Consider the following 19,934-nt stretch of genomic DNA (forward strand, 5'->3'; position numbering starts at 1 on the left):
CCGGAGGATTTTGCTGTCTTACGTCCAGGCCACTTTTTGCGATTCGTCGCTGTGAGATTTTAACTGACAATTGCGCGGTCGTGCGACGCCGTACCCAAACGGAATTTATGTCCTTTTTTTCCCACAAACAGAGCTTTCTTTTGGTGGTATTTGATCACCTGTGCGATTTTTACTTTTTGCGCTATAAACAAAAAAATAGCGACAATTTTGAAAAAATAACAATATTTTTCACATTTTTTTATATGAAATTCCCCCCAAAAAAATGTAAAAATCTAAATTTTTTTTAAATTTTTGGCCAATTTGTTTTCTGCTACCTATGTTTCTGTCATTTTTGGTGTTTTGTTTTTTAACAAGTAATGGCGGCGATCTGCGATTTTTTTTGCGGGACTGCGACATTGCGGCGGACAGATCGGACCCTTGACTGACATTTTTGACACTTTTGGGGGTACCAGTGACATTACTACAATAATCAGTGCTATACATATGCACTGTTACTGTAAAATTACACTGGCAGTGAAGGGGTTAACTTTTTTTTTGAGAGGGAGGGGTTATGTGTGTCCCTAGGGGCGTGATTCTAACTGTGATTGGCTGTGGCTTGAGGTGTAGGAACAGTGATCAATGGTCCTACATAGTAGAACCGTATGATCACTATTTCTACACAGGGGAGATTGACAGGTGGCTTGTTTACATTAGCCGCCTGCCTTTCTCCCTCTCCACCGACGATCGCGAGTGACCGGCGGACGATCGGGTCCGCCGGTCACACGCGCGGGGGGGGGTCCGTGACGGAGCGGGAGCACGCTTTCCGGCGGCGAGCGCTCGCTTCCGAGACCCTCACTGGCTAGCGACGTAGACCTACGTCGCTTTGCCTGTGAGGGGCTGACTGCCGCAGTAAATGTACTGTGGGCAGTCGGCAAGCGGTTAAAAATGAATGTATTGAGGTGCATATACTGTAAATAAGAGGAAAGTCCATATTTCTGTGACCAATCTTCCTCAATGATGGTGCCACCTCCAGTGTTTCACTACAAAATGAAGTGTATTCAGAGTCCTCCACCTCTGTGCTGATGAAATGCTCATCTCAAGTATTGGACCCATATATAGTAGATGTAGATGTATAGTAGAAGTCTCATGTACTTGTCTCCCCTCTGGGGTGCTCAATGAGCCCTGGGTACTTCCCACAAGTGTAGCTGTCACAATTGCTAGTTCCTTTTAAGGGATCTGGTACCTCCTGATTGGCTGGATATAGAACTCCAAACAAAATAAAAATGCCACCAATAGTGAAATATGTCCTTCAAAACAATTTTCTCTTTATTGACAATAAATGGACTGACAAGCAATAATATGTCAGCATGTCAAGCAACCAATTGGGCAGTAGATAATATCACTCACTAGCACCACTTCCTGCTTCAATTCCAGACAGGAAATGACATCACCCGACTCCGCCCGAGGGTCGACTGTCCAGTTGATTGTTTGATATACTGACATATTATCATTGCTTGTCGGTGCATTTAGCATCATGGATTTTGCTGCATGAAGACGCATGAGAAGTAGAAATGCCATTATTTCCCATGTGGCTGGTTCCCATTAATGTGCTGCAGTTTAGTGTGAAAGGGAATCTATATGGAGCCATTCAGACCTCCAATGTATGCACTACCACGTACGCTGCAATGTACCCATAACAGTGTAACTCCAGACTAAGACTTTTCAGGTGGGTGACAACTCACCTCCATTTCACAGAGGAGGTCCAACCAATATTCCATGAAATCATCCATCCAAATCTCCCAACATTTCATTTGCTAAGACCCCGCCCACTGATTGTTCATTGGAATGTGTCTACTTTTGCCCATTACTGGAAGAACATTTCACCTCTCTTTCCTGCTTCTCCCCACCAGTATTAGATGTAATGTGCCATTATGGTGCTGTGATGATCTTTGCTCCATGTTAATCACAAACCAAACTCTGACCAAACTGTGGATAACATTGCATGATGATGAGAAGATGTCAGACTCAGAAGTGAAACGTTGTTGTGAGGTCCTCCGGAATGCCGGCTTCACTGTGAATAGAGGGTAAGAACTGTCATATTGGGGGTAACAAACATATACTAATGCCTCGTACACATGCATCGATTATTGGCTGGGAATTTTCGGCCAACGTCCGATCGGCCGTTTTTCGGCTTGTTAGTATGATGCTTCCGACTCCGACTTTTCGGCCGAAAAAAATCTGGTGTGCAGGCTATAAAATTTTTGTTGGCCGTCAACACAACGGCCGATTTTCCGTCAGTCAGAACAGATTTCGGCAGACAAAAATCAGATGTGTGTCATGTACACATGACAGTCCAGCATAGCAGGCATACAGTCTGCTATCCCAGTAGGTGGATGTCCATGGGTGTGTGGGTCCCTGCCATGGTGATGGCCCCTCAGTATTAGGTGGGAGATTCACAAAGTGGTGGGGTGCCTATAAATGGGAACACCTTTCAAACCTCTATAGTGTGAGGACATAGGGGATGGTTTGGTGAATTTGCATACTGGGAAATATAAGAGATGAGATCACACATCCAGCCATCGACATACAATCTAAGTCAGATCTACTCCCAGCATAGGAGACCACTGACGTACATTGTACGGCTGCAGATTTGTACATTACACATTGCACACATTTCCAGGAAGACAGAAAAATACTTCCAATTTGTGTGTATAAAAATGACTCTCATTTCATACAGAGCACGGTACTAGCCCCCCCCCCCCCCCCCCACACACACACACACATATACACTTTTCCATAATTTCTTACAGAGCACAGTACGAGCCCCCCTTTTCCATCATTTCTTACAGAGCACAGTACAAGCCCCCCTTTTCCATCATTTCTTACAGAGCACAGTACGTGCTCCCCTTTTCCATCATTTCTTACAGAGCACAGTACGTGCTCCCCTTTTCCATCATTTCTTACAGAGCACAGTACGAGCCCCCCTTTTCCATCATTTCTTACAGAGCACAGTACGAGCCCACCTTTTCCATCATTTCTTACAGAGCACAGTACGAGCCCCCCTTTTCCATAATTTCTTACAGAGCACAGTACGAGCTCCCCCTTTTCCATCATTTCTTACAGAGCACAGTACGAGCTCCCCCTTTTCCATCATTTCTTACAAAGCACAGTACGAGCCCCCCTTTTCCATCATTTCTTACAGAGCACAGTACGAGCTCCCCCTTTTCCATCATTTCTTACAGAGTACAGTACGAGCTCCCCCTTTTCCATCATTTCTTACAGAGCACAGTACGAGCCCCCCTTTTCCATCATTTCTTACAGAGCACAGTACGAGCTCCCCCTTTTCCATCATTTCTTACAGAGCACAGTATAAGCTCTCCCCCTTTTTTCATCATTTCTTAAAGAGCACAGTACAAGCGCCCCCTTTTCCATCATTTCTTACAGAGCACAGTATAAGCTCTCCCCCTTTTTTCATCATTTCTTAAAGAGCACAGTACAAGCGCCCCCTTTTCCATCATTTCTTACAAAGCACAGTACGAGCTCCCCCTTTTCCATCATTTCTTACAGAGCACAGTACAAGCGCCCCCTTTTCCATCATTTCTTACAGAGCACAGTACGAGCCCCCCTTTTCCATCATTTCTTACAGAGCACAGTACGAGCCCCCCTTTTCCATCATTTCTTACAGAGCACAGTACGAGCCCCCCTTTTCCATAATTTCTTACAGAGCACAGTACAAGCGCCCCCTTTTCCATCATTTCTTACAGAGCACAGTACGAGCCCCCCTTTTCCATCATTTCTTACAGAGCACAGTACGAGCCCCCCTTTCCATCATTTCTTACAAAGCACAGTACGAGCCCCCCTTTTCCATCATCACAGGAACATTTCCTCATCTAATACTCTCCTTTTATTCCTCTATGTGTGATTAGAAGATGTTGGATTGCATCTATACACAGAAGAAGATTAAAAAATGGTCTGTGGGAGTTTCCCTCCTACTTTGCAGGTAATACATGGATCTTGATATGAAGAGAATGTCCAGAATTGAATGATATCAGATTAACCTGTTCATGACACTAATTATTCATCATTTTCCTTTTCTTCACAGTCAGATGATGATGATTCTACTGACTGATATCTACTGAACATTATCCTGGAATGATCTGAGTGGTGATCTGTCCTTCCTCGATTCCTCCATTTTATATTGTATTGTTACTTCTTAATGTATTTATTACTACAAAATAAAAATGTGATTTCTGAATCTTCACACCACAACTGCCACCACTGATGGGACCAGCTCGCTGGGAAATTCCTGTTCATGATTAGGGATGATCGAACTTTTCAAAAGTTCGGTTCGGCCAGAACATCCGAACTTCCCGAAAGTTCGGCCCGGATTTCAGAACCCCATTGAAATCAATGGGACCCGAACTTTGGTAATCAAAAAACACAATTTTGAAAAAGTGCCTAGGGTTCTGGGTCATACCCCAGGGACTATTAATCACATAAAAAAAAAAGTTCTTAAAAATTGTCATTTTTGATAGAGAGCCAATTATTGAAAAAAAAAGAAAAAAATAAAAAAAAATGTCTTTGGATTTAGTATCTGGGGGGTCTAAAAAGTGTACCTGTGAAGTTTCAGCTCTGTAGCATGTCCAGAACCATAAAAAAAAAGGATTGTTTGTATTATGTCACTTATAGAACAGGGATATGGCTTCGCTATTTTCACACCTTGCCGGTTTAGTAGCAGGCGTTTTTTTGGGCATTTTTTTGGGGTCTTTTGAGGCAGGCAAAACATCTGAACTTGTGTATACGGGTATATATACACACATACTTATATGTATATATACACCTAGACATATATAGGTGTGATAGTAGCATAAATATATGCTTGCGCTAATGAAATAATTTACACTAATATGGCTCCGCTCCTATAACACCTATATATGTGTAAGTGTAAAATACATATAAGTATGTGTGTATATATACCATTATACACAAGTTCAGATGTTTTGCCTGCCTCCAAAAACCCCAAAAAAATGCCTGCAACAACACACCTGGGCGTTTTTTTTTTGGCGCTAGCGTTTTTTTGGGCTTTTTTTGGGTTCTTTGGAGGCAGGCAAAACATCTGAACTTCTGTATAGGGGTATATATATATATATACACACACTTATATGTATTTTACACATACACATATATACAGTCAGGTCCATAAATATTGGGACATCGACACAATTCTAATCTTTTTGGCTCTATACACCACCACAATGGATTTGAAATGAAACAAACAAGATGTGCTTTAACTACATACTTTCAGCTTTAACTTGAGAGTATTTACATCCAAATCAGGTGAAAGGTGTAGGAATTACAACAGTTTGTATATGTGCCTTCCACGTTTTAAGGGACCAAAAGTAATGAGACAGATTAACAATCATAAATCAAACTTTCACTTTTTAATACTTGGTTGCTAAACCTTTGCAGTCAATTACAGCCTGAAGTCTGGAACACATAGACATCACCAGACACTGGGTTTCATCCCTGGTGATGCTCTGCCAGGCCTCTACTGCAACTGTCTTCAGTTCCTGCTTGTTCTTGGGGCATTTTCTCTTCAGTTTTGTCTTTAGCAAGAGAAATGCATGCTCAATCGGATTCAGGTCCGTTGATTGACTTGGCCATTGCATAACATTCCACTTCTTTCCCTTAAAAAACTCTTTGGTTGCTTTCGCAGTATGCTTCGGGTCATTGTCCATCTGCACTGTCAGGCGCCGTCCAATGAGTTCTGAAGCATTTGGCTGAATATGAGCAGATAATACTTGTTTGTTTCATTTCAAATCCATTGTGGTGGTGTATAGAGCCAAAAAGATTAGAAGTGTGACGATGTCCCAATATTTATGGACCTGACTGTAGGTGTGATAGGAGCGTAACTATATTGGTGTTAATTATTTCATTAGCGCAAGTAGTGTTTTTTGCTCCTTTCACACCTATATATGTGCAGGTGTATATATATATACATACATGGGTGTGTATATACCCCCTTTACACATGTTCAGATGTCATGCCTGACTCCAAACATGTCCTCAAAAAATCCCTATAAACGCCTGCAGCCAAAAAGCAGGCTGACCGGCGAGAAGCCATATTAGTGCACCGAATGTGACTTAAGAGAAACTATCTTTTCTCTATAGCGGTCACCCTGATATGGAAGGGTTTGGTCACCCTGCCATAGCAGTCAGTGTCAGTTCACCCTACACTACACTACGGTCACCCTGAAATGGAAGGGTTTGGTCACCCTGCCATAGCAGTCAGAGTCAGTTCACCATACACTACATTACGGTCACCCTGGCACTTAACACTTTCCCTACAGAAACTAACTAAAGTGTAAAAGAGCACTCTAACTACACTAGATATCCCTTTCCTCACACTAATAAATGCTAAATGACACTTTTAAAGTAAAATTAACAGAACTGCTTCCACTCTCTTCCATGTCCCTGTATAACCATGCTAGGAATTTGGCGGGGGCTATCTTATATACTGGGGGGCGTATTCACTAATGATTGGCCTAGGGACCCCCTAGTCACTCCAATCACATTCCTAGCATTCTCCTGCCCCCTCAATTGGCTTTTACTAATGGTTCTAGTCCAATCACAGGCTTTTAAAGCCCATTTCCTGGCCCATTGCATTTTGGTCGGTTCTGGTTGCCGAATTCCGAACTTTTTTAGCAAAAAGTTCTAAATTCGGCCGAACCTCGAACACCCAATGTTCGGGTTGAACCGATGGTCGACCCGAACCGTTCGATCATCCCTATTTATGATATGAAGATTAGGGATGATCGAACTTTTCAAAAGTTCGGTTCGGCCAGAACATCCAAATTTCCCGAAAGTTCGGCCTGGATTTCAGAACCCCATTGAAATCAATGGGACCCGAACTTCGGTAATCAAAAAACACCATTTTGAAGCCCTAAAACCCAATAAATGCCCCTAAAAAGTTCCTAGGGTTCTGGGTCATACCCCTGGGACTATTAATCACACAAAGAAAAATTCTTAAAAATTGTCATTTTTGATAGAGAGACAATTATTGAAAAAATTTAAAAAAAGAAAAATATTTGGATTTAGTATCTGGGGGGTCTAAAAAGTGTACCTGTGAAGTTTCAGCTCTGTAGCATGTCCAGAACCAGAAAAAAAAAAGATTGTTTGTAATTTGTCACTTATAGAACAGGGATATGGCTTTGCTATTTTCACACCTTGCCAGTTTAGTAGCAGGCGTTTTTTTGGGCATTTTTTGGGGTCTTTTGAGGCAGGCAAAACATCTGAACTTGTGTATACGGGTATATATATACACGCATACTTATATGTATATATATACACCTAGACATATATAGGTGTGATAGTAGCAGAAATATATGCTTGCGCTAATGAAATAATTAACACTAATATGGCTCCGCTCCTATAACACCTATATATGTGTAAGTGTAAAATACATATAAGTATGTGTGTATATATACCACTATACACAAGTTCAGATGTTTTTCCTGCCTCCAAAAACCCCCAAAAAATGCCTGCAACAACACACCTGGGCGTTTTTTTTTTGGCGCTAGCGTTTTTTTGGGCATTTTTTTGGGCGTCTTTGGAAGCAGGCAAAACATCTGAACTTGTGTATACGGGTATATATACACACATACTTATATGTATATACACACCTAGACATATATAGGTGTGATAGTAGCAGAAATATATGCTTGCGCTAATGAAATAATTAACACTAATATGGCTCTGCTCCTATAACACCTATATATGTGTAAAATACATATAAGTATGTGTGTATATATACCACTATACACAAGTTCAGATGTTTTGCCTGCCTCCAAAAACCCAAAAAAAATGCCTGCAACAACACACCTGGGCGTTTTTTTTTTTTTTTTGGCGCTAGCGTTTTTTTGGGCATTTTTTTGGGTTCTTTGGAGGCAGGCAAAACATCTGAACTTCTGTATAGGGGTATATATATATATACACACACACACTTATATGTATTTTACACTTACACATTAATAGGTGTGATAGGAGCGGAGCCATATTGGTGTTAATTATTTAATTAGCGCAAGTATAGTGTTCTGTTCCTTTCACACCTATATATGTGTATGGGTATATATACATATAAGTATGTGTGTATATTTACCCCTACACAGAAGTTCTGATGTTTTGCCTGCCTCCAAAAAAATGCCCAAAAAAACGCCTGCGCCAAAAAAAAACGCCCAGGTATGTTATTTCAGGGGGTTTTTTGGGCATTTTTTGGGGTTCTTTGGAGGCAGGCATGACATGTGAACTTCTGTATAGGGATATATATACACACCTACACATATATAGGTGTGAAAGTAGCAGAACACTATACATGCACTAATGAAATAATTAACACCAATATGGTTACGCTCTTTTTCACACCTATATATGTGTAAGTGTAAAATACATATAAGTGTGTGTGTATATATACCCCTATACAGAAGTTCAGATGTTTTGCCTGCCTCCAAAGACCCCAAAAAATGCCAAAAAAACGCCAGCTGCAAAAACACACCTGGGCGTTTTTTTTTTTTTTTTTGGCGCTGGCGTTTTTTTGGGCATTTTTTGGAGGCAGGCAAAACATCTGAACTTCTGTATAGGGGTATAGATATACACACACAATTATATGTATTTTACACATATACATATATAGGTGTGATAGGAGCGTAGCTAGATTGGTGTTAATTATTTCATTAGCGCAAGTAGTGTTTTCTGCTCCTTTCACACCTATATATGTGCAGGTGTATATATACAGACATGTATGTGTATATATACCCCAATACACAAGTTTAGATGTCATGCCTGACTCCAAACCTGTCCTCAAAAAATCCCTATAAACATCTGCAGCCAAAAAGCAGGCTGACCGGCGAGAAGCCATATTAGTGCACTGAATGTGACTTCAGAGAAACAATCTTTTCTCTATAGCGGTCACCCTGACATGGAAGGGTTTGGTCACCCTGCCATAGCAGTCAGTGTCAGTTCACCCTACACTACACTACGGTCACCCTGGCACTTAACACTTTCCCTACAGAAACTAAATTTTTGCATCTAACTAAAGTGGAAAATAGCACCCTAACTACACTAAATATCCCTTTCCTCACACTAATAAATGCTAAATAACACTTTTAAAGTAAAATTAACAGAACTGCTTCCACTCTCTTCCATGTCCCTGTATTACAATGCTAGGAATTTGGCAGGGGCTATCTTATATACTGGGGGGCGAATTCACTAATGATTGGCCTAGGGACCCCCTAGTCACTCAAATCACATTCCTAGCATTCTCTTGCCCTCTCAATTGGCTTTTACTAATGGTTCTGGTCCAATCACGGGCTTTTAAAGCCCATTTCCTGGCCCATTGCATTTTGGTCGGATCTGGTTGCCGAATTCCGAACTTTTTCAGCAAAAAGTTCTAAATTCGGCCGAACCTCGAACAGTCAATGTTCGGGTCGAATCGATGGTCGACCCGAACTGTTCGATCATCCCTAATGAAGATTCCTCATACAAAAGTAGAAGACACTAAACACACAGTGACAGTGTGGTGAGGACAGTAAGGGGATGTTCTCCATCCTTCATTCCAATTCTCCTCTGTGGACCGATGAGGACAGTCGGGGGCACTCTCCATTTTTTACCCCAATTCTGCTCTGAGGATGTATGAAGACAGTGGGGGGGGGGGGGGGGCGTTTTCCATCCTTCACCCCAATTCTCCTTTGCATATTGATGAGGACAATGGGGGCACTCTGCATCCTTCATTCCAGTTCCCCTCTGTGAATGGTTAAAGACAGTGAGGGGCGCCTTTCCATCCTTCACCCTCATTCTCCTCTGTGGATGTATAAGGACAGTGGGGGAGTGATCTATATCCTTCACCCCAATTCTCCTCTGTGGATGGATGAGGACAGTAGGGGAGTGATTGCCATTCTTCACCCCAATTCTCCTCTGTGGATGGATGAGGACAGTAGGGGAGTGATTGCCATTCTTCACCCCAATTCTCCTCTGTGGATGGATGAGGACAGTGGGGGAGTGATCGCCATTCTTCACTTTGATTCTCCTCTGTGGATGGATGAGGACAGTGGGGGAGTGATCTCCATTCATCATCTGTGGACTCTGCTTGGAAATGAAGGAGCTCTGACCTCCAGTCTCTGTATCACGGGACACAGGTCTAAGAAGAACAAATCACACACAGAACAATATTGGAGATAACACCAGTATTGTCTTCACCACACACAGCCTGGATATTTCCCAAGACAGGTCAGGAGTGGGATGGGTTATAGAACAATATCGGAGATAACAGAAGTATTATTTTCACCACACACAGCCCGGATATTTCCCAGGACAGGTGTGTTGGCAAATTTGCACCCTCACTTATTCTCTTGGTGATAAATATGATAGGTGAATACCACCTTCTAGCCAATCTTGCCACAGCTCTTATCATAAAGTTAATAAAAACAAAAACAACTGTGCTAAATAAAAACAACATACAAATCAAATTTATTTACACAGAAATATAAGTCTTCTATTATTCACATCGAATACAATGAAATACAAAGTGAATGGTATAACTGAAAAGGAATGATGTTACAAATGTGAATACAAAATGTCACCAACACATTGCCAGAGCCTCTATGAATGGAAAGTATGACATATGATTCCGGATTGGAACTATGAACTGGTCTAGGTATCACAATTAAATCTTAAAGGTCACATCCTAAAGTGCCGGTATCAAAGTTACACCACAGGAAAACTGGGATTACAACTTGAATCAGTTTGTTCTGCAAGCAAGTTCGGTTCAAATCAGTTAAAGTCAGGAAATTAAAATGAAAAGATTGACTCCCCAAACAAGTGAAAGAAGTTGTACAAAAATCCTATAGTCCAGCTTTCTCAACTGAGGGCAGTGAGAAAAAACTAACAATCTGAAGAGAAGATTTCTATGATTCTATTCACTCTATGTTTCCGTGCTCACAGCTGACCAAGATTCATCACTCCTTAACTCAATGACAGTGTCCACTGATGTTCAACCTACTGAAAACTAAAATTTGGAGGACATTCTGTGGGAACTTTAACGAGAGAGTCAGTTTAGAAGCTTTCCAAGGAAATTGTAAAGTCAGGAAAAGGAACTACATATACACTATATTGCCAAAAGTATTGGGATGCCTGCCTTCACACACACATGAACTTTAATGGCATCCCAGTCTTAATCTGTAGGGTTCAATATTGAGTTGGCCCACCCTTTACAGCTATAACAGCTTCAACTTCTGGAAAGGCTGTTTAGGAGTGTGTCTATGGCAATGTTTAACCATGCTTCCAGAAGCGCATTTGTGAGGTCAGGCACTGATGTTAGATGAGAAGGCCTGGCTCGCAGTCTCCGCTCCAATTCATCCCAAAGGTGGTCTATGGGGTTAAGGTTAGGACTTTGTGCAGGCCAGTCAAATTCCTCCACCCCAAACTCGCTCATCCATGTTACATAGTTAGTCAGGTTGAAAAAAGACGCAAGTCCATCTGGCTTAACCAATAAAAAAAAAAAAACAGTAAAGAAAACCCAACCATACAATCCCATATACACAATCCTATACCCGCAGTTGATCCAGAGGAAGGCGAAAAAACTCCAGCAAAGCATGATCCAATTTGCTACAGCTGGGGAAAAAAATCCTTCCTGATCCCCCGAGAGGCAATCGGATATTCCCTGGATCAACTTTACCTATAAATATTAGTATCCGTTTATATTAAGTACACGCAGGAAAGAATTCAGGCCTTCTTTAGGGACCTTTTTCTCGTGAGAGAGAGAGAGAGAGAGAGAGAGAGAGAAAAAGAAAGAAAGAAAGAAAGAAAGAAAGAAAGAAAGAAAGAAAGAAAGAAAAAGAAAGAAAGAAAGAAAAAGAAAGAAAGAAAGAAAGAAAGAAAGAGAAAGAAAGAGAGAAAGAAAGAAAGAAAGAAAGAAAGAAAGAAAGAAAGAAAGAAAGAAAGAAAGAAAGAAAGAAAGAAAGAAAGAAAGAAAGAAAGAAAGAAAGAAAGAAAGAAAGAGAAATATTGAGCCTTGCTTGCTGGACCTTGATTTGTTCACTGATCCAAATCATTTGTTGGAGGGGGGATTATGGTGTGGGGTTGTTTTTCAGGGGTTGGGCTCAGCCCCTTAGTTCCAGTGAAGGGAACTCTTAATACATCAGCATACCAAGACATTTTGGATAATTTCATGCTCCCAACTTTGTGGGAGGAGTTTGGGGATGGCCCCTTCCTGTTCCAACATGACTGCACACCAGTGCACAAAGCAAGGTCCATAAAGACATGGATGAGCGAAACTTGACTGGCGTGCACAGAGTCCTGACCTCAACCCAATACAACACCTTTAAGGATGAATTAAAGTGTAGACTGTGACCCAGGCCTTCTCGTCCAACATCAGTGCCTGACCTCACAAATGCTCTTCTGGAAGAATGGTCAAACATTCTCATAGACCCACTCCTAAATCTTGTGGACGGCCTTCCCAGAAGAGTTGAAGTTGTTATAGCTGCAAAGGGTGGGCCAACTCAATATTGAACCCTACGGACTAAGACTGGGATGCCATTAAATTTCATGTATGTGTAAAGGCAGGCGTCCCAATACTTTTGATAATATAGTGTATACAGTATATTTCAGTAGTTCGTTAAGAAAATTGATATTTTTGGAATGGAAAAAGACTGGAAAAAGTAGGACATCAAAAACACTTGTTAATGTACATATCTACACAAGATATCTTATCGAAGAAGGACTCAATATTATCATCTTTTGTTTGTTGTTACCATTGTCCTTAGAAATATATGTGTTATTATTTAGACACACTAAGTAGTAGTTTAAAGTGTTCAAATTTGTTTCTGTGTATAATTAATATTTTAATTATGGATCGCTATGTATCAAATTACACCTCTTTGTAAATAAAATGTCCTATTTAGATGCTTCTACACCTAAAGATTGGATATCACAGATTAAAAATTACCAAACCCTCTGAGAAAGATAGTGATCTGCCTTCTAAGTAAAATAACATTGTTAAATCATTGTGGGATAAACATTAGATTATACTATAAATATTTAATAATAAAAAGGATCTAATTTTCCCTGAGACCAGACCAGAGATTTCCAGTCTTAGACCCCGTTCACATTGGGGCGATCCGACTTGCCGGGGCGACCTCACAAGTCGCGGCGCGCAGTTCGCACCGCGACCTCAGAGCGGCCGGCACAGACTTCATAACATTGAAGTCAATGCAGGTCGCTCCAGGTCGCCCCAAAGAAGCTCCGGACCCTTTTTCTAAGTCGGAGCGACTTGTGTCGCTCCTATTAGAACGGGTCCACAGCTTCTCTATGGCAGGCGACCTACGGCGACCTGTCAGGCGACCAGGTCGCCTGACAGGTCGCCCCAGTGTGAACGGGGTCTTAGAGTGCCACCTGGTTTGCCAAGTTGAGCAAATGCTTGCACAAACAATTAGTCAATAACATAATGCTCCAGTGAGAAATAAGTAAATAATACCAAATACACCACCTGGATGGGGTTTCAAGGGACATTATTTTAGATGAATATATAGCAAGCTCAGGGAAATGGGGGGATAGACATTCAAGATAATATCATCCCATCATATCAGACATTCTAGGACACACGTCTTCCACCTTAAAGAGGTAGTATACCGATTTTTAGGACTTTTACCTACAGGTAAGCCTATAATAAGGCTTACCTGTAGGTACAATTAATTTCTCCTAAACCGGCACGGTTTAGGAGATATTTGCACTGCATGCAGCCACTGACACTAGTGGCGCATGCGCTCTGAAGGTCCGGCCAGGGAGTGGCCGGAAAGTTAATCCCCCACGCGCATGCGCGGGATGACGTCATCGTGGCTCCGGCCACTCACAGCGCCGGAACCGCCGAACCCGGAAGAGACGCCGAGGGATCATGTCCGCTCCCACAGCAGTGTCCGGGGGTCCGTGTTGGGGCTTTGTTCTAATGCATACTAGCTCATTATGCCTTTGTCTTGCAGGGTTTTTTTTTTCTTTTTTTTTGACTATACTACCGCTTTAACTAGGCACCTTTTTGGGAAGACAGACTCCACATTAAGCTCGGCAGCCATCTTTGAGGGTTTTGTCAGCAGCCATTGTGGGGCCTATCTGTTCTACTGTGGATGGAAATAACATACAGGTTTGCTCCACAACTACAATGCATCTTTGGACAGGCCACAATTTCTGAGATAATGAGCAGGTATTTAATATGTGAAAAAATGGTGTCTTTTTTTACCATATATGATAGAAAAAACTTACACATTTGCACAACAGCTATAAAAGTTTTTTTTTTTTTTTAACAGGCCTGCATTTCTAAAAGATTGAATGGGCATTTAGAATTTGTAAAAAATTAAATATTAGTGTCTGTTTTCAACACTGAGTATGGAAACAGCATACAGGTTTGCACCACAGATAAAAAAAGAAATAATTTTTTAAAAAGGGTGCAACATTAGAAAGATTGATCAGGCTTTTATCTTCTGAATTTTTTTTTTTTTTTATCACTGATGATTAAAGTAGCATACAGATTTTTAAACACAGCAAAAAAAATAATTTTGGGCTAGGTCACAAATTCTGAGAGATTGAGCAGGCATGTAGCGTCTGTTAGATTATTATTCCAAATTCATAATTCGGCACATATTATATTCACAGCAAGCTTGCAATATATATGTGGTTTTATGATTAATCATAATATTAATATGTGTGAATGACTTTTATAAGGTGATTATTGATGAAGTTCTTCATCTGAGCTGAGGCAGTAAAATGTCAGATATTTCTGGTGTATGTAGCTAGTTAGAGGAGGAGGACATAAGGTCTCTGGTAAAGAATGTCATGGGAAGTCAAGAATAGACAGGATCCATGTAATACGAGGAATAATACATATAATTGTTTAACCACTTCCGCACTGCTCACTAGAGCTCTACCGCGGCAAAGTGGCTCGATAACGTCTGGCGATGTAGACCTACGTCGCCAGACATTCCCCTCTCTCGGCGGCGCGTGCGCGCCGACGGAGGCTCGCTCCCGCTGCATTCAATCACAGCGGGAGTCGGGCCAGGGGAGGAGCAGCGGCGATCACCGCTGCTCTTCCCCAATCGTCTGGGAATCGAGTCTGGAGATCCGCCCGCTTGTGTAAACACAAGCGGGCGGATCTCCTAAGTGACAGACAGGGTCAGATTGCAGGGTTCAGCATAGCTGAACCTGCGATCTGTCCCTGTGTCACTCAGTCACCTCCCCCCACACATGTCAGTAAGCACCAGGCATACATTAACCCCTCCCTCTCCAATAAAATTAACCCCTTCCCTGCCAGTGTCATTTTTACAGTAACAGTGCATATTTATAGCACTGATTACTGTAGTAATGTCACCGGTATCCCCAAAAGTGTCAAAAATGTCAGTCAAGGGTCCGATCTGTCCGCCGCAATGTCACAGTCCCGCAAAAAAAATCACAGATCGCCGTCATTACGCGTTAAAAAAAAAACAGCAAAAAAACGACAGAAATCTTTCCCTTAGTTAGTAAACGCAATAACTTTTGCACAAACCAATCAAAATACGCTTATTGCAATTTTTTTTTTTTACCAAAAATATGTAGGAGAAAACAAATTGGCCTAAAATGATAAAAAAAATTTGATTTTTACATTTTTTTTTGGGGGGGGTGGGATTTCATATAAAAAAATGTGAAAAATATTGTTATTTTTTCAAAATTGTCGCTCTTTTTTTGTTTATCGCGCAAAAAGTAAAAATCGCACAGGTGATCAAATACCACCAAAAGAAAGCTCTATTTGTGGGAAAAAAGGGACGTAAATTTCGTTTGGGTACAGCGTTGCATGACCGCGCAATTGTCGGTTAAAGTCGCACAGTGCCAAATCACAAAAAGTGGCCCAGACGTAAGACAGCAAAATCCTCCGGTGGTAAAGTGGTTAAATAATGTTAGTTGGGATTAGTGTGATCTCAATCATAATTAATAGTATTTGTATGTATTTACTTAATGCTGTATAAGTTGGCAATATGTGTTGCTTTCGTGTAGATTTTTTGGTTATATGGTGTAACATGACATCAGCCACATTAGATACGTTACAAAAATAGAGTGTTACATGTGGGCTTGTCAATCAAAGTCCATATATGACTTTATGAATTTAGTACCACCAGTTGTATAGAAATAGCTGAAGTTAGAAATGATGTATGCCATACAAGGTTTTGAGCATTGTAAAGTTATGACGTCTACATGTAAGATAAAAGGCCAAGGGATAGATATTCAAGAGGGCACACAGACTAGGAGAGATCAAACACACATCACAGACTCCTACAAACACAAAGACTATACATAGACTCTGACAACCTTAGACGGGTGCTTGCACTCGGAAACCTAGAGACATATTTTTCAGAAGTATTGCTTTTATTCCTTATATTTTTACCTACACTGAACTGAACTGTTATACCTTTTACATTGTATTGTTGATGTCATTTGTGTGACAATAAATTCACACTTTGTTTTTAAGTCAGTCTGGCTATCAATGCTAATCATCTGGAAATGCCTTAAGATACTAAAATATTAGATATTTTCATTATTTTACAGCGTCTTTAACAATAGTGATTTTTTTTTGGACACCAGCAATAGAAATATCTTAAAGTTTTGCCCACACCTTTTTTAACCACTTAAGCCCCGGAAGATTTTACCCCCTTCCTGACCAGGGCCTATTTTGCGATTCGGCACTGCGTGACTTTAAACGGACAATTGCGCGGTCGTGCGACGCTGTACCTAAACAGATTTGAAGTCCTTTTTTTCCCACAAACAGAGCTTTCTTTTGGTGGTATTTGATCACCTGTGTAATTTTTAGATCATGCGCTATAAACAAAAAAATAGCGTAAATTTTGCAAAAATAACAATATTTTTCACATTTTTTTATATGAAATTACTCCAAAAAAAATGTAAAAATCAAAATTTTTTAACATTTTCGGCCAATTTGTTTTATGCTACATATGTTTGGTAAACAAAATCGCAAAAAGCGTATTTTGATTGGTTTGTGCAAAAGTTATCACGTTAACTAACAAAGGGAAAGATTTTTGTCATTTTTGTTGTTTTTTTTTTTAACGCGTAATGGCGGCAATCTGCGATTTTTTTTGCAGTACTGCGACATTGCGGCGGACAGATCGGACCCTTGACTGACATTTTTGACACTTTTGGGGTTACCAGTGACATTACTACAGTAATCAGTGCTATAAATATGCACTATTACTGTAAAATTACACTGGCAGTGAAGGGGTTAACTTTTTTGAGAGGGAGGGGTTATGTGTGTCCCTAGGGGCGTGATTCTAACTGTGATTGGCTGTGGCTTGAGGTGTAGGAACAGTGATCAACGGTCCTACATAGTAGAACCGTATGATCACTATTCCTACACAGGGGAGAATGACAGGTGGCTTGTTTACATTAGCCACCTGCCTTTCTCCCTCTGCACCCGACAATCGCGAGTGACTGGCGGACATCGGGTCCACCGGTCACACGCGCGGGGGGGACCGTGACCGCGCGGGAGCGCGCTTCCGGCGGCGCACGCTCGCTCCCGAGACCCATACAGGCTAGCGACGTAGTACTACGTCGCTTTGCCTGTGAGGGGCTGACCGCCGCAGTAAATAGTCGTGCGGCGGTCGGCAAGCGGTTAAATGAGCAGCAATTTCTTAAAGATAGAGCTGGCATTTAACATCTATAAAAAAATAAATATTAATGTCTGTTTTTTTAGACACAGATAGAAAGTACCATACACATTTGCACCACAGCTAAGCCTTTCTGGACAGGCTGAAATTTCTAAGAGATTAAGCAGGCATCTTAAAAAATTGTGTATTTTTTGCACACCAATTATACAAATAGCTTACAGGATGGAATCACAGCTAGACAGCTTTTTGAACAATCTACAATTTCTGAGAGATTATGTGTTCATTTAGCATTCATAAAAAAAGGATTATTAGTATATTTTTTGACACTGAGCAAGTAGTGTGTTCCCAGTTATGGGAAATCCTGGAAGTGGGTTGCCAACATCCCAAGTGACTATAGCAAGAAAAAGGTTCCCCCTGGGGGGTGGGACTTTAGCGGCAATCACACTTCCAAAAAAGGAGTAAAATCAATAGTTTATTTATAACAAGATAAAATGGATCAAGAAATCAAATAATATACAATTATACATCATTTACAAACATGAAATACATGGATGTAGAGCCATGTGTAAACCGTAAATGTTACATATACTGTAGGGTATATGTTTGAGAAAGATGAGGAAATCCTCCAACCTGACGCGTTTCAGGCAGATGTGCCTTTCTTCAGGGGTATACGGATGGAGAATATTGGTTTCCTTCTTGCGTGTGCCAGATCAGTGCCGGTGGGGAATAGACTCCAACGGAGTTGTATGGGGTTCCAAGAGGGGTCTTTTCTTTTTGGTAATTAAGTCACCAGGTCATAATATGTTTGTCCAGAGAGGGCTCAAATGCCAGTTCTGTATGGATATGCCAGGAGGTGTCCAGGTCAATAGACCAGGTGCTGGATCTGAGTAGGGATGGTAGGAGGTATCCAGGTATATGGCCCAGGTGCTGGATCTGAGTAGGGATGGTAGGAGGTATCCAGGTATATGGCCCAGGTGCTGGATCTGAGTAGGGATGGTAGGAGCTATCCAGGTATATGGCCCAGGTACTGGATCTGAGTAGGGATGGTAGGAGGTATCCAGGTATATGGCCCAGGTACTGGATCTGAGTAGGGATGGTAGGAGGTATCCAGGTATATGGCCCAGGTGCTGAATCTGGGTGGCGGTGTCCAAATCCTTGTGTAGCCAGTGGGGTACCTGGATAATGGTGCCGAGAGGTGTCCAAGTATATGTGTATGTAGCTTTTTTCTTGCTGAGGATGGAAGTATACAGGTTTGCACCAAAGATGCAAACACCTGTTTGGACAGGTCACAATTTCTAAAAGCTTGAGCAAATGTTTAGCATTTGAAGAAAAAAAAATAGTGCCTTTTTTGGCCAACAACAAATGGACATGGGATTCAGGTTTGCACCACAGCTAGAAAGTCTTTTTGAAAAGGCTGCAATTTCTGAAAGATTACGTAGACATTTATCATCTGAAAAAATACTGTCTTTTTTGAACATTGATGCAGAAAATAGCACATAGGTTTTCACCACAGGTAGAAAGATTTTTTTCAAAGTCTGCAATTTCTGAAAGATTGAGTGGTCATTTAGCATTCATAAAAAAGGAAGTAATATGGAAGTTTAAGTAATGTAAGGTAAGAAAGGATGGATGTAGCATACAGGTTTGCACCAAAGCTACAAACTCCTGCTTGGGCAGGTCACAATTTCTGAGAGCTTGAGCAAACATTAAGCATCTGAAAAACAAAATAGTGTCTTTTTTGGACAACAACAATGGACATAGGAAACAGATTTGCATCACAGCTAGAAAGCCTTTTTAACCACTTAAGCCCCGGAAGATTTTACCCCCTTCCTGACCAGGGGGTATTTTGCGATTCGGCACAGCGTGACTTTAACGGACAATTGCGCGGTCGTGCGACGCTGTACCTAAACAAATTTGATGTCCTTTTTTTCCCACAAACAGAGCTTTCTTTTGGTGGTATTTGATCACCTGTGCGATTTTTTGATCATGCGCTATAAACAAAAAAAGAGCGTAAATTTTGCAAAAATAATATTTTTCACATTTTTTTTATATGAAATTCCCCCAAAAAAATGTAAAAATCAAAATTTTTTAACATTTTCGGCCAATTTGTTTTATGCTACATATGTTTGGTAAATTTTTGTCATTTTTTGTTGTATTTTTTTTTAACGCGTAATGGCGGCTGTACTGCGACATTGGGGCGGACAGATCGGACCCTTGACTGACATTTTTGACACTTTTGGGGTTACCAGTGACATTACTGCAGTAATCAGTG

At 41.1% G+C, this 19,934-nt stretch overlaps 1 protein-coding gene across 1 annotated transcript in view; it reads left to right on the forward strand.

The window, feature by feature from the left end:
- LOC309552467 (NACHT, LRR and PYD domains-containing protein 3-like) overlaps nucleotides 1–4,240 on the forward strand; it is a 73,191-nt gene extending 68,951 nt beyond the window's left edge. Inside the window, exons 9-11 of the mRNA XM_082253438.1 lie at nucleotides 1,890–2,063; nucleotides 3,906–3,979; nucleotides 4,082–4,240. Of these exons, the coding sequence (XP_082109564.1) occupies nucleotides 1,890–2,063; nucleotides 3,906–3,979; nucleotides 4,082–4,089 (256 nt within the window). The 3' untranslated portion in view covers nucleotides 4,090–4,240. The remainder of the gene's footprint in view (nucleotides 1–1,889; nucleotides 2,064–3,905; nucleotides 3,980–4,081) is intronic.
- Nucleotides 4,241–19,934: the final 15,694 nt, after the last annotated feature.

The sequence above is a fragment of the Pelophylax lessonae genome (assembly GCF_965119305.1).
Source record: "Pelophylax lessonae genome assembly, chromosome: 4".
In the NCBI taxonomy this organism is placed as follows: domain Eukaryota; kingdom Metazoa; phylum Chordata; class Amphibia; order Anura; family Ranidae; genus Pelophylax; species Pelophylax lessonae.